Below are 15852 nucleotides of genomic sequence, written 5' to 3'. Positions count from 1 at the left end.
TGGACTGATTTAGCAACGGCTTTCTACAAGCAGTACCAGTACAATTCTGAATTAGCACCTACTCGGCTGCAGTTGCAGAATATGGCCATGGGATCTAAAGACAGCTTCAAAGAGTACGCTCAGAAATGGAGAGATTTGGCCGGCAGAGTCAAACCCCCTATGACTGACCGAGAATTAGTAGACCTGTTCATGGGTACCCTGACTGGCCCATTCTACAGCCACCTACTGGGGAGTTCTTCATCAGGTTTCACTGAACTTATACTGACAGGTGAACGGGTGGAGAGCGGCATTCGAAGTGGAAAATTACAGGCCGCTACTTCTACAAGCAGTAAGAAGTCCTACCATGGGAAGAACGAATCGAATGCTGTGTATGGTCACAGGAATCATAATAAGAAAATCGGTGACCATGCCATTGGAGCAGTGACGATCGCAGCCCCGCCAGCTCAAAACTTCCAGCAAAGACAAGACAGACCAAGAAGGCAGTTTACCAAGCTCAATATGACTTTAGCACAAGCACTGCAAAGTATGCTGAAGGTAAACCTAATCACCCTCAGAAGTCCTCCTGCAAATGTCAACACTGTTTCGCCTCGTTACAATCCCGATGCCAGGTGTGCATATCACTCCGATAGCCCCGGGCATGATACAAATGATTGTTGGCTGCTGAAGAACAAGATTCGGGACATGATCGATGCTGGGGAAATTGAGTTCGAGCCTCCGGAGACTCCTAATGTCATCAATGCACCTATGCCTAATCATGACAAGGCTGTTAATGCTCTCAATGACGATTCTCTCATCACTACTGTAGCGGACTTAACATCTCCTCTCCCGATCATAAAGGGGAATTTATTGCGAGCTGGTTTATTTCCAGGTTGTACTGAAGATTGCAATCTCTGCATACTCCGGCCCGAGGACTGTCTGAAGTTGAGGAATGGTATTCAACAGCTGATGGACGATCGTACAATTCTCTTTGAAAGGGTTTCTAAGACGGAAAACCCTGTTGAAGAAGTATCTGTGATTGCAAGGCCCAAGGTTCCAGCGAAGATTACTGCTCCCAGAATACCTGTGAAGATTATTGCTGAGCCCAGGGTAGTTCCCCTGATCATTACTGCCCCTGGCCCAATACCGTACTCCTCAAGCAAGGCCATTCCGTGGAATTACGGAGGGGAGGTTTATATCCATGGCGTAAAGCAAGTTGGTGATTCTGCTAATCCTAATGACATCGTTGGGACTAGTAAAATTACTCGAAGCGGTAGGATCTTCTCTCCAGAGATCTCACCCTCAGCTTCTGAGACTCGAGGAAAGGAACCAGTCAATCCCTCTCAGTCAGAGACACCGGTCGAAGATACTACTGAAGACGTTGCCAAACGAGAAATGGAAGAAGTGTTGAAAATCATTCGCAAGAGTGACTTTGATGTTGTAGAGCAGTTGGGGCATACCCCATCTAAGATTTCAATGTTATCATTGCTGTTATCTTCTGAATCACATGCCAATGCGTTGATAACATTCTTGAAGACTGCTCATGTGCCTCAGGAAACATCTGTCGATCAGTTCGAACATTATGTGGCTCACTTGGCTGTTGACAATGGCCTAGGATTTTCCGACGCTGATCTGACACCAGCGGGAAAGAACCATAATAAGGCCCTGCATATCTCCATTGAGTGTAAAGGGATCACCCTGTCTCATGTGCTGATCGATAATGGCTCTTCTTTGAATGTGTTACCAAAAGCCGTGTTTGAGAAACTTGACTGCAAGAGCGTTGAACTGAAGCCTAGTGACATTGTGGTGCGGGCTTACGATGGTGCAAAGAGTGTTGTCCACGGTGAAGTTGTTCTCCCTATCAAGATAGGACCTCAAGTTTTCAACACTACCTTTTTTGTAATGAACATTCGACCTGCTTACTCCTGCCTACTGGGGCGCCCTTGGATTCATGAGGCAGGTGCCGTGGCTTCGTCCCTCCATCAAAAGCTGAGGTATCCAATAGAGGGCAAGATCGTCACTGTGTGTGGGGAGGAAGAATACATTGTCAGTAGTGTGCATACCTTCAGATACGTTGAGATGGATGGTGAATTCTTCGAGACTCCAACTCAGTCATTTGAAGTGGTTTCTCCGCCCGATCCTGTCCTTAAGCCAACTCCCTGTGTGCCCAAGGTTACTCGTGCTCCTCCTGCTATGATTTCTCTGAAAGATGCTCAAGCTATGGTTGAAGATGGTGGCTGTACTGGCTGGGGTCAACTGATCAACGTACCGTACAAGTCTGACAAAGCTGGTCTGGGATTCAACTCTGAGAAGACGGTCAAAGATCAAATCAATGTTGTAAGAGATGCTGACAGTGATTGCGACCTGGATAGGTGGATCTACCCAACAATTGGCGACGGACTCAATAATTGGAAGGCTGAAGACACTATCCCGATCTCCTTTAGTCAGGAGTAATTGTTATTGTCTATTTAAGCATTGCAAATTCTAATTGAACTTCTTAAAGCATTGTGTCTATACCCGGGGCACAATAGCTAATTTGTTAAGGGTTTTGTCATTTCATAAGCATATTTTCATATTCAATAAATCAATGGACATTTTCGCATTCGAATGTTGCGCTCTTTATTTTTCCTGTCGTCTTTCAAACAAGCTATGCTTTCTTACACACACTCACGTAACAAATTGCAGATCCGTACTCACCCTGGATCCTATTGATAATAATTCCGCTACTGTTCATTATGACTTTGAAAATCCAATCTACCAAGCCGAAGATGGAAGTGAGGAAGATTGTGAAATCCCTGGAGAGCTTGCCAGATTGTTATTGCAAGAGGAAAGGACTATACAGCCGCATGAAGAGTCCCTCGAAATTGTAAATCTGGGTACTGAGGTAGACAGAAGAGAAGTCAAAATAGGAGCAGGATTGGAAAGCAGTGTCAAGGAAAGATTGATTCGGATGTTACATGACTATGTGGAGGTTTTCGCATGGTCTTATGAAGACATGCCCGGGTTGGATACTGATATAGTGGTGCATCGGCTGCCTACGAAGGAAGACTGCCGTCCTGTCAAGCAAAAGGTTCGCCGCATGCGTCCTGAAATGTCTGAGAAAATCAAAGCCGAGGTTATGAAACAATTCAATGCCGGTTTCTTAGCTGTTACTTCTTATCCTCAATGGGTTGCTAATGTGGTGCCAGTGCCAAAGAAAGATGGTAAGGTGCGAATGTGCGTGGATTACAGAGATTTGAATAAAGCGAGTCCCAAAGATGACTTTCCACTCCCACACATTGATGTTCTGGTAGATAACACCGCTCAACACAAATTATTCTCATTCATGGATGGTTTCTCAGGTTACAATCAGATTAAGATGGCACCTGAGGACATGGAGAAAACTACGTTTGTGACGCAATGGGGCACTTTCTGTTACAAAGTAATGCCGTTCGGTCTAAAGAACGCCGGGGCAACATACCAGCGTGCTATGGTGGTTTTGTTCCATGATATGATTCATCATGAGATAGAAGTATATGTGGATGACATGATAGCTAGATCTCATACTGAAAAAGAGCATCTCGATCATTTATACAAACTGTTCGAGAGGCTGAAGAGGTACAAGTTGAGATTGAATCCGAACAAATGCACTTTTGGAGTAAGATCCGGTAAACTCTTAGGCTTTATTGTCAGTAGTAAAGGAATTGAGGTTGACCCGGCTAAAGTGAGAGCTATTCAAGAAATGCCAGTTCCCCGTACGGAGAAAGAAGTCAGAGGTTTCTTGGGACGCTTGAACTACATTGCTCGATTTATCTCCCACTTGACCGCTACCTGCAAACCCATCTTCAAATTACTGAGGAAAAATCAAGAGATGACATGGAATGATGAATGCCAAGAAGCTTTTGACAAAATCAAGAACTACCTCCAGGAACCTCCAATTCTGATACCACCAGTTGAAGGAAGACCTCTAATCATGTATTTGACCGTATTAGAAAATTCAATGGGGTGCGTATTGGGGCAACATGACGAGTCTGGTCGAAAAGAGCATGCCATATACTACCTGAGCAAAAAGTTTACCGACTGTGAAACAAGATACTCACTGCTCGAGAGAACTTGCTGTGCTTTGGCCTGGGCTGCTCGCCGACTGAGACAGTATATGTTGAATCATACCACTTTGTTGATTTCTAGGATGGATCCCATCAAATACATGTTCGAGAAGCCGGCCCTCTCCGGAAGAATAGCGAGATGGCAGATGATCTTAACAGAGTACGACATCCAGTATACTACCCAGAAAGCAATCAAAGGAAGCGTGTTGGCTGATCATTTGGCTCATCAAGCGGTGGACGATTACCAATCTATGAATTTTGAGTTCCCAGATGAGGATGTCATGCTTGTTACGGATTACGAAAAACCTAAACCAGATGAGGGATCCGAATGGGGATCCCGATGGACTATGGTCTTTGATGGATCTTCTAATGCATTGGGCCATGGTGTTGGGATTGTACTCATTTCTCCCGAGGGTTACCATACGCCTTTCACAGCTAGACTATGTTTTCATTGTACCAATAATATGGCTGAGTATGAAGCATGTATTTTTGGACTCAAAGCTGCTATAGATTGGCGAATCAAGTTCTTGAGTGTGTACGGAGATTCGGCCTTGGTAATCAGTCAAATCAAAGGAGAATGGGATACTAAACATCCAAATCTCATCCCTTATCGAGAGCAGGTAATGACATTACTTCCATACTTTGAAGAGATTACATTTGAACATATTCCACGAGAAGAGAATCAGTTGGCAGACGCATTAGCTACCATGTCATCTATGTTCAGAGTCAGATGGGACGGTGAAGCTCCCAGGATTACCATTGAGCGACTAGATGAACCAGCATACTGTTATGAACTTAACACTGAGGGAGTACGGGAAAAACCCTGGTTCCACGACGTAAAAAGATACTTAGAAGCTCAGGAATACCCTGAAGGGGCATCCATCAATGACAGAAAATTCCTGAGGAAGTTCTCCGCTAAATTCTTTCTGAGTAATGGAGTGTTATACAAACGTAATCATGACTTGACTCTGCTTCCCTGTGTGGATAAAAAGGAAGCAGAAAAGATTATGGAAGACATGCATGACGGTATTTTTGGGACTCATTCTAATGGACATACAATGGCCAAGAAGATTCTGAGGTCAGGGTATTATTGGTCTACCATGGAAGCTGATTGCCACCATCACTCCAGAACCTGTCACAAGTGTCAGATCTATGCGGACAAAATACATGTGCCTCCTGCTCCATTGAACGTGTTGACAGCTCCTTGGCCCTTTGCAATGTGGGGCATCGATATGATCGGGGAGATTAAACCTACGGCTTCTAATGGACATCGCTTCATTCTCGTCGCTATTGATTACTTCACCAAGTGGGTAGAGGCAGCCTCATTCGCTTCTGTCACCAAGAATGTGGTGGCACGGTTCGTCAAGAATAGCCTTATTTGTCGATACGGCATCCCTGAAAGGATTATCACTGACAATGGTACTAATTTGAACAACAAGATGATTACTGAACTCTGCACGCAGTTCAAAATTAAGCACCATAACTCTTCTCCGTACCGGCCAAAGATGAACGGGGCCGTAGAGGCTGCTAATAAGAATATCAAGAAGATCATACAAAAGATGACAGTGACGTACAAAGACTGGCATGAGATGTTACCGTTTGCTCTTCACGGTTATCGCACTTCAGTACGCACTTCGACGGGAGCAACTCCTTTCTCTTTAGTCTACGGAATGGAAGCCGTTTTACCAGTGGAAGTCCAGATTCCCTCTCTAAGAATCATGAAAGAGGCGGGCTTAGATGAAGATGAATGGATTCAGACTCGACTCGACCAGATAAACTTGATTGATGAGAAGAGACTTGCGGCTGTTTGTCATGGACAGATATATCAGAAGCGCATGACCCAATCATTTAACAAAAGAGTCAAGAGACAGGTGTATCAAGTTGGCGACTTGGTGATCAAGCGTATCATTCTACCACAAGGGGATCCCAGAGGCAAGTGGACTCCCACATACGAAGGGCCATTTGTGGTTAAGAAGGTATTCTCTGGTGGAGCCATGATACTTGCTACAATGGATGGCGAAGACTTCCCGCATCCTGTGAACGCGGACATAGTTAAAAAATACTACGCATAACAGAGACCCGCTAGGTCGACGTACCTAGGCAAAAGTAAGGGCATCCCGGCGAACCAAAAGGGTTCGGGCAAAAATTAGGGATAAACATATAAAAATGTACACCCGGCAAGTCGAAAACCTGAAAAGGCGGCTTGGGCAAAAACGGGTATCCTGGTGGACTGAAAACCTGAAAAGGCGGTCCAGGCAAAAATTAGGGATTCAAGCGTATGACTATGTCCCGTTCTCTGTCAGCTTCAACCAAGTTCAAGGGACTGAACAAGCCAATCACCTCTATCCGACAGCAGGAGATGAGATGCTTGAAGACATGATGACAGTAGTGGAATTAAAATCAATAGGACTTCTTCCACATAGCTTTCTCTTTGTTTTCGACAATTTCCTCTTACTAGGATTTCTGTCTCCTTGTACACAAATTGTCTGTTTATAGGCCTTCTTTCAAAATCAATACAACCTTCTTTCAAAAGATGCTTTTGTTTTTTTCTTTTTCTGTTTTGTTTGCGTAAACGTCCATTGATTTAATTTGAATTAATATATGCATTTGAATATGACCAATGTTTACCAAAATACATGCATAGAATAGCAATAGCAATTACTACAAGACTTCAGGATCGAGGATAAGGTCTAATCATGCTTCCAATGAATCCACTACCAATTCTCTTCCCCCAGCAAGCCTGTTTTTCCCCAGAAGAAGTTGGCAGTATTCCCCGGCACAGCCAGCTATTCCCCAACAGAGGTCGGCATCATCAGACAGATTGATCATCTCATCCATCCCCAGCCAGGCTCTGTTGAATATCTCTATCATCAGACAGAAATCAAATACCCCAGCTGAGACAGGGTCATCAATACCAATGTCTCCGACCAGCAGACTGAGATCTATTCCCCCAGTAGTGTCCCCTGGAAGAATGTTTCAGACGCCTAATGCATTCATTATATCATTTCATATTTCATACCTGCATACAGCACTCACATTTACTTCATTCCGCATCATACACTTTACATCATTTCATATACATGCATATACATGCATACCAGGTTCGCAGGCATAAAACATCTCATGCATCATGACATTGCATGAGGCTAACGTTATTTTTCAGGTTAATTATCCTCTTGATACAGTCAAAATAAAGGTCCATTCGGACAGACATCTGTATCAGTTACATTCAGGATTCAACTACACCTTTCAAATATACTCCATGTCAACATTCATTCTGACAACACTTCGATATCCTCCTAACGATGGCATCTCTAAGCCCATCCCAAACATTTATTGCAAGTACAATGTATACAGATACAGCCTAACATACGGTTCATTCTGATTCCGCTCAACATATGACTCCTTCAAGGCCTCAAATATAGTCTAATGTACGACCAAGTTAGACCTTCGTCTCCTCAGATGCTACCTATTGTACGGTACATTTCTGAAGTGTAGTCTAGTGTACGACTACCCCCTTTTTATCATCAGATTCAGCCTAATGGACGGCTCAGTCTGCTCAGATACGATCTAGCGTACGATCCATTCTGACCTTCAATAACTCAAAGACAGTCTAATGTACGACCAAGTTAGACCTTCAAGTCAGATTCTGCAAATACAGTCTAATGTACGACCAAGTTAGACCGTCAAGTCCTCGGACAACTCAGATAAGGTTTAATGTACGACCAAGTTAGACCTTTATCTCCTCAGATGCTACCTTCGGACAGGTACATTTCTGAATGGTAGTCTAGTATACGACTACTCCCTTACTCAGATGCTACCTTCGGACAGGTACATTTCTGAATGGTAGTCTAGTATACGACTACTCCCTTGCTCAGGTGCTACCTTCGGACAGGTACGTTCCTGAATGGTAGTCTGGTATACGGCTACTCCCTTTCTCAGGTGCTACCTTCGGACAGGTACATTCCTGAATGGTAGTCTAGTATACGGCTACTCCCTTTCTCAGGTGCTACCTTCGGACAGGTACATTCCTGAATGGTAGTCTAGTATACGACTACTCCCTTTCTCAGGTGCTACCTTCGGACAGGTACATTCCTGAATGATAGTTTAGTATATGGCTACTCCCTTACTCAGATGCTACCTTCGGACAGGTACATTCCTGAATGGTGGGCTGGTATACGACTATTCCCTCTTCGGCAGATTCCGCCTAGCAGACGGCCCATTCTGCAACTCAGATACGATCTAGCGTACGATCCATTCTGATCTTTCATCCCCGGCAAAGTCATCCGCCTAATGAACAGCTCACTCTGGTATTCAGATACGGTCCAGTGTATGATTCATTCTGATCCCTTATCCCCAGCAGTATACAGCATACTCTGACTCCCCAGCGAAGTCAACAGCATGACGGGGGATTCACTATACAGTCTAGTGTATGACCCGGTATGACACCCATGTCTTCAGATATCGTCTAACGTACGACACAGTCTGAAGCTCCCATCATCAAACTTCCTGGATGGCATCTTTAAGCCCATCTCCATCAAGACCAATTGACAAGCGCAAATTTTCGGGGCATTCTAGTGTTCAATAATCTTCCACCTCCAGACCACGAATGGGGCACATACCATTCTACTCTCTCGGTTCAAGAATATTGAACAGGGGCAGCTGTCATACCCCAAAATTTGCCCATTAATATTTCAAGACACTTTTCAAGGCATTCCGAATCATTTTTATGATACTAATCTCAAAGGAACGAAGGCCCAGCTCACGAATGAAAATGGCCCAAACTGGCCTGTTCGCTACACGCTCGCCTAGTGATAACATGAAATTATATCATATTTTAAGGCTTAATTCAATTAAATTTTATCATCATTTATTTCAGGTCACTTTATATTATTGGATATTACGCGGTATTTTCTTCCTATTTGTCTCAGGGGGCTTATTTGGAAACACAAGTAGAATTGGAGGAAAAGAGGTGCAAAAAGGAGGAAAAACGAACCAAACAGCAAAGCCCAACCCAAAGTACAAGAACACGGGTGTGGCATCTGTGACGAGCGTCACAGAGGCTGTGACGAGCGTCACGCCTACCCCTGTGACGGGCGTCACACATGGTGTGACGAACGTCACACCATTCCCCTACTTTGTGGGCGCAGGCAACGCTTCGGAGACTTGAAGATCCGTTGGGCCCTATATCCACGTACGTGTTGAAGACTTTTTTTTGGCAGCAGGCATGACCTAATGACAACAATATACATAGCCGCCTTGAAAACCTAAAAGGGGGAGCTTTTTCCGAGATTCTTTTTCCTTTGCCGTTTTCGCCTTTGCATTTTTTCTTCTTTTCCAGCAGCTTAGGCATTGTGTTTTACAAGTGCTACACTATTTCTTTTGCAATTCCGGATTCCCTTTTGGTATTTAGTTAATTCTTTTCGCACAATAGTTTCTACAACGGAAACCATTGTGTGCCTTTTTACCGAATCTAATCTTACGGCGGCAGCAAGGTCACCTCCGCTCAATTCTATCCGATCGGCCAATTCAAGGTTGCGACTCAATTGCAAACAGGTTTGCGTTACTATTATCGCTTTATGTTCCTAATTCACATGTGATATCATAATTGAGATTCATAAATATATTTGAGGCTTTGCATGTAACTTAAGTATGCCTGGATACTTTGAATTGTTGTAATGGATGCCGCTGTTCTTCGTCCTATTTTGATCTTTGCCCATCTGACCTGTTTTATCATAACCATGCTTTGTTTACCTATTACTTTGGTGCAACTCTCGATTGCACCCTGATTTGGTATTCTAACCCGTTTGCTGAATTTTGCAAAGGTTCATATGTCCCAGGAAAAGATTGCTGTTTAGGTCTCCCACTTTATTTGTGGGATACCCTTGTGGAGACTCACCCTAAGTGGCCTAATTAATTTTAATGTGTTCATTTTAATGTCTTAATTTTAATGTATTAATTTTAATGTATTAATTTTAATGCATTGATTTTAGTATGGACTTAATTACTTAATTGACTTTAAAATATGACCTTTAAATAAGTGATCTTGGACCTCTCTTTGCTGCCTTACGGTATTACGGTATAACGGTCATGTCCCGCGAGTGTGGGGATACGCTTAGCAATGACCCTTCGATTAAATCATCATAAAATAAATCATAGTCCCTCGGATATTGCCTTCAAAAATACGATTTTGTCCCTCGATGACCCTTCGGTGTAGCCTACGGTTAAATGATGATCGTCCCTTCGAATGCTAAGGTATCCTTACAACTGTTGCCTTCAATGACCAATCGATGACCCTACGATGACCCTTCTACATCCCAAGGATAAAACTACTTACTTCTCAATAGTAAGGGCAGTTTTACCCTCATAAGGATAGGAAACGCCCGGAAAGACCTCGGACAGGTATAACCTTAATTGCTCATTCATAACCAAAAAATATACTTTTCACCTCACACCTTTCAAACATCTTTTTGGAAAATCACCACTTAGCATACATCCGCACTAGGATCATTGCCGAGTTATATTTTTCTAAACTATTTTCTAAATTAAAACGAGATAACCACTTTGTATACATTCAAGCAAGAATCATTACAAAGTTAAATTCTCATTTTGCAAAACATTTTTCACACCTTTCTCAACCACCTTTTTCAAACTAGAAAACATAAACGATTGAGCAATTAAGAGCCCATGGATAACCATGGATACAAAGGGTGCTAATACCTTCCCTTTGTATAAAGTACCTCCCGAACCTAAGAATTTAAAATTAAGGTCTTTCCTGTTCTTTTCCGCCTTTCCTTATGGGATAAAAGAAAAGTCGGTGGCGACTCTTGCTAACCGCGACATTGCGATTACAAATCCAAAAAGTCCAGTTCACCGTATGACACCATCCTTATCACATATTTCCACTTCCATAATTTTATTCTCCTCAAACTCTTCCTCTACGTCTTCTGCTATTAACACCCTCAAATGCTTGTCAGGACATTTGTGCATGGGGTGGAACGGCCTAACACACTTAAAGCAAATGCCCTTTTGTTTCCTATCAAGAATCTCAGCATATGTGAGATGTGAGAAGCCTCTGTCTCTAGGCCCATTACATCTCCCTCCCGACTGGCCCGTTTTGGCTGGCCCACTACCTTTATCTCCATATGTATTTCCCTGCTCTTGGGCTCCCTTCATAAAAACCCAATTTGAACCTCCACTACGACCCAACCCACTAGTATTAGGTTTGTGACCCAATCCACCAGATCTAGAATGTTTATTCAAACCCGATCCATCATCTCCCCTCACCTCTCTTTCCACTGCTCGTGTCACCTGCAGCAGCTTGGCACGTGTCATACCACCCATAGCTACCAAGCTTCTTACCTTACCTCTAATTTCTTCTTTGAGACCATGTAAAAAGTATCCCTGACATTGTTTTTCAGGTAACTTCGGGATCTGAGCAGTTAGGTACTCAAAATCAGTGATGTACTCGTCGATCGTACCTTTCTGACGCAACTCTGACAACTGCTCATACACGTCACCTTCACCATTTCCACCGTAACGCTCCAGCAAGGAACTCTTCAACTCATCCCAGGTTAACGTACCATTCTCATCAATGATTGAGTTGAAAAAATGAATGGTAGGTCCCTCCATGAAAATTTGTGCTAGATTCACCTTAACCTCAGGTGATGTGTCCTGTACCCTGAAATATACTTCTGCTCTCGAGATCCACCCAGCTGGATCTTCACCATTGAAGGAAGGAAGCTCCACCTTCCTCATGGACTAACGAAACTCCGTCAACGGATCTCCTTTGCAGCCTTTGTCTCCGATAACCCCCGTTTTTTATTCCGGAGTTTTCAACAGCTTCGCGAATCCTTCTTGAAACATATTGCTCTCATCGTCGTTTGACGTCGATTTACCAAGCATCTTCTCCAACATCGCAAACAGTGTTCCGGGCATGTCTCTGACGGCGTTCTCAACGGTGATCAGTGTCGAGCGCACCTCTACGATCCCGTTCTCCAACGATTCTACCTTAGCCTCAATGATGCGTAGGGTGGTTGTTTGTTTCTTCGGCATTCACTGGCTCCTCCAAAGGAATCCGGCAGGTCAGACCAATTTGTTGGGATTCCAACAAACAGGAAAGATAATATAAATGTAAATGAATTAAAATAAGTCGTGCATAAAAGGATTGCTTATTAATGTGAATGAAGGAAAATTACAGAGAAAGGAATAAACCCAATATTTGCCCAGAGCAAAGCTCCCGTAAGTGGCTCAAAGCCTCATACTCATAATAACAACTGTATTCTCCAACGTCCTCCCACTACTCTCCTCATTCAGTTATAACATGGGGATGGATACAATCCTACCCTTAAAACCTCCTAACAGAATTATGACATCAAGTACCCCTTTTACCCCTTCTAGAATAAACCTACCATATCTTGGGCCCACCCCTTTTACCCCTTCTAGAATAAACCTACCATATCTTGGGTTCACTAACTTTTGGAAAGATCAAATAATCATTAACCTTATGATTGGCCACGTAGTTCTCATCGTATAGGTGAATAATAAAATATGGTGTATGTTATAACATAAGAATAAAAATTTGTGTCTGAAATAGAAGGTACAACGTTACCATCTTAAATAATCTAATAATAGTTGGAAAATTTGCTTTCATTCTCGGATAAATATTTATCTAACAAAAAATAAATATCGTGGACCAGAGATATCTATTGAATAACATGTTCTTCATCAAATAGTATAATTTTATTCGATACATTTTCAAGAGTTTGAACAATAGCCAAAAACATCTAAAAAAAAACAACAATATTTGAAAGAAACATTGTAATCTATTTATAATTATAATGCAAGGGTAAACAATTGATTAAGAAAAAAAAAGATAAACCTATACTTGTTCAATCTAGTTTGCCAAGAATTTCAAGAAGCTCCTATTGATAATATGCTTGTTCTTGGTCCTTTTCATCTCTTACAATTTTCTTCCAAAACCAATGGTTTTCGAAAAGTAGATAAATCTCCTCAATAGGAACTTGCTTGGTTTCGGGCAAAAGGAAGTAAACAAATAAACTCATGATAACAATTAAGCCACCAAATAGCAAGAAGATTCCATATTTGAGGTGACAAAGTGAGAGAAGAAAAAGTTGTGCAACAAGAGCAGTGAAGATCATGTTGACACAAACCACAATACTCTGTGCAGCTGATCTTATCTCTAATGGGAAGAGCTCACTTGGAACCAACCATCCTAGGGGACCCCAAGATCTTCCATATGCCAACACAAACAAGAAAATCACAATAACAAGAAGTGTACTTATTCCTTTTGAAAGTTCTTTGCCATGTCCAAACTCCAGTGCCAAAACCACAGCAGTAATAATCTGCAAATCAATCATAATCAAAATTAATGTATCTTTATTATCATGATAAGAAACAAACAAGTAGTGTTTCGGTGTTTACCATGCAGCATATCATTTCAAAACCAGCTTCTAGGAAGAATTTTCTTCTACCAAACTTGTCAACTAAAAACATTGAGATGACAGTAGCAACAAGGAGAGCTCCGTTGGTAATAAAAGACGAGAAAAGAGATGCGTTAGCTCCGAATCCTAAACTCTGGAAGATGACAGGTGCATAGAAGAGGATGGAATTATTTCCTGTTAACTGTTGGAATGCGGGAATCCCTAATGCTCCAATTATTAGTTGGGGTCTGTACTTCCTCTTTAGAAGTATCTTAAATGGACTTTTTACTGCTTGTGCTAATTCACTTGCATCTTTTAGATCTTCAAATTCAGCATCAACATTTTTTGTACCTCTAACTTTCTCCAACACTTTTCTTGCTTCGTCCAACCTTCCTTGTTCGACAAGACTATTAGGCGTCTCAGCGCAGAAAATACCTCCCAGAAGCATCAGAACTGCTGGAATACCTGCCAAACCAAGTGATATTCTCCAACCATGAGGATGGATTTTGTCAGTGAAATAGTTCACTAAGTTTGCAATTAAGATTCCGGCACAGGTTGTAAACTGAAACAGTTGGTTAACTGCTCCTCGGTTGCTAGCTGGTGCCATTTCAGATAAATACAAAGGAACAGCCTGCACAATTTGACATGACAGTAAGAAAAAAACCAACAAATGTAAAAAGATTTTTTCTTGTATTTTAGATTCCAATAGTTTGACTATAGTTTCAAATGTAAAGTTAAGGCATAGGATTCAATCTTTGCTGCTAACAAATTCTTCATTTTCATATCAACAAATTAATTACTAGCGTTTTCCTATAAAAATAGCTTAATCGATCACGTCACTTACTTGATTTCCAAAGCCAATGCCGCCGCCAAGAAAGACTCTACCAATGATTAGCATTGGAATGTTCTGAGCAGCTGCATTGAGTATTGCTCCAATAAGAAAGCTAAGAGCTCCTACAATGATAGTGGCCTTTCTCCCTTTATTTCTTGTCAAATAGGAAGCAAAAAAAGTCATAACAAGTGCCGAGAAATAAAGAGACGACGTAAAAAGCGTCAGCACTTGATTGTCATATTTACAATAGTCAGTCTCATTCAAATGAGCCTGCTTCTTCCTATACACATCCGGAAAGAATTCCTTCAAGAAATCGTCCATTGAAGTCACACCACCTAACAAAACACCAAAAAACTTCTGGTGAATTTTACATCAATATCAATAATTGAATATCATTAATGCATTAAGTTAGCCATAAGTAATAAGCTCCTAAACAATAGAGAATCTTAATAACGGGAATATTATAGGTGGAGTCATTAATGATTTTGAATGCTAAAGTTAAACCGTAAGTTTCCTACTACATCATAAAATTGCATTAAAATTTTACTGAAACTTCTGGTGAATTTTACATCAATATCAATAATTGAATATCATTAATAATTGAATATCACTTCTACATAATCAAAGTCAATTTTTTTCACCTTACAACCAAAAACGGTAAGTTTACTACTACATCAAAAAATCACTTTGACCAGAATCAATTCTATATAATCAATTCAGTCAAAATCAATATTTTTTAACAGCTGGTCTAAACTTTTTCAATACTGAAAAAAAAACATAAAATAAGAATTATCCCAAAAGAATCAGAAAAGTGAAGCTAAAAGTAACTCATAATTTTAATTCATGCAGAAATGGCTAAAAAAGCCCCTTTTCACTCATCTGCAAAATTTGTCATTTTGTCCATTTTCAAAAAACCTGATGAATTCAACGTCATGTGTACCTCAAAAAATTCCCAATTCACATATATTCGTAATGTACAACTAGTACCAGTGGTTAATTTTTGTCAAAAACAAAAATAAAAAAACATGAAATTTCCATTAAAAATAATAATACTAATAGAACCATAAATCTCAGAACCAAAAATATAAAAAAATATCTGTCATTACAAAATTCGGATCATCCAACCAATCTAAACCTAACTCGATCATGAAAACAGTAAATTGAAATTGAAATTGAAGAAACAATAACCATCCAGAATATATATACCTGAAACACCGAGATCATAACCGAAAAGAGAACCACCGAGAGCACCAACAATACAAGTAAACGCAAAATAAAGAGTAAATTTGTGTTCATACAGATGAGCTCTTTTGCCAGGTCCTCCATCTGTCAATGCTCCACCCGCCATTAGTCTCTTCTCTCAGAGTTTTTCTTCTGTGTCACTCTTTTTCTTCTCTCAAAATCAACTCACATAAATATAAATATAAATAAAATGACTTTGTTTTCAAAGGACTAATATTTATATAATTCATCAGCCACTGAGTCAACTCAATTTTTTTGTGTGGGTACAATAAAT

The 15852-nt window shown here is 41.2% G+C and overlaps 1 protein-coding gene across 1 annotated transcript; it reads right to left on the bottom strand.

Annotated features, from left to right (window-relative positions):
• Nucleotides 1-12765: 12765 nt before the first annotated feature.
• LOC127105244 (sugar transport protein 14) lies at nt 12766-15772 on the bottom strand. Its single transcript, XM_051042412.1, has 4 exons — nt 15543-15772; nt 14349-14671; nt 13506-14135; nt 12766-13426 (listed from the first exon to the last, which is right to left on the bottom strand). The coding sequence occupies exons 1-4, from the start codon at nt 15682-15684 to the stop codon at nt 12986-12988; spliced, it is 1536 nt and encodes a 511-aa protein (XP_050898369.1). The 5' UTR covers nt 15685-15772; the 3' UTR covers nt 12766-12985.
• Between the last annotated feature and the right edge of the window lie 80 nt (nt 15773-15852).

This window comes from Lathyrus oleraceus, chromosome 7, assembly GCF_024323335.1.
Source record: "Lathyrus oleraceus cultivar Zhongwan6 chromosome 7, CAAS_Psat_ZW6_1.0, whole genome shotgun sequence".
Classification (NCBI taxonomy): Eukaryota; Viridiplantae; Streptophyta; class Magnoliopsida; order Fabales; family Fabaceae; genus Lathyrus; species Lathyrus oleraceus.
Note: the sequence above shows the minus strand (reverse complement) of the source record. Positions and strands in the feature narration are given on the sequence as shown.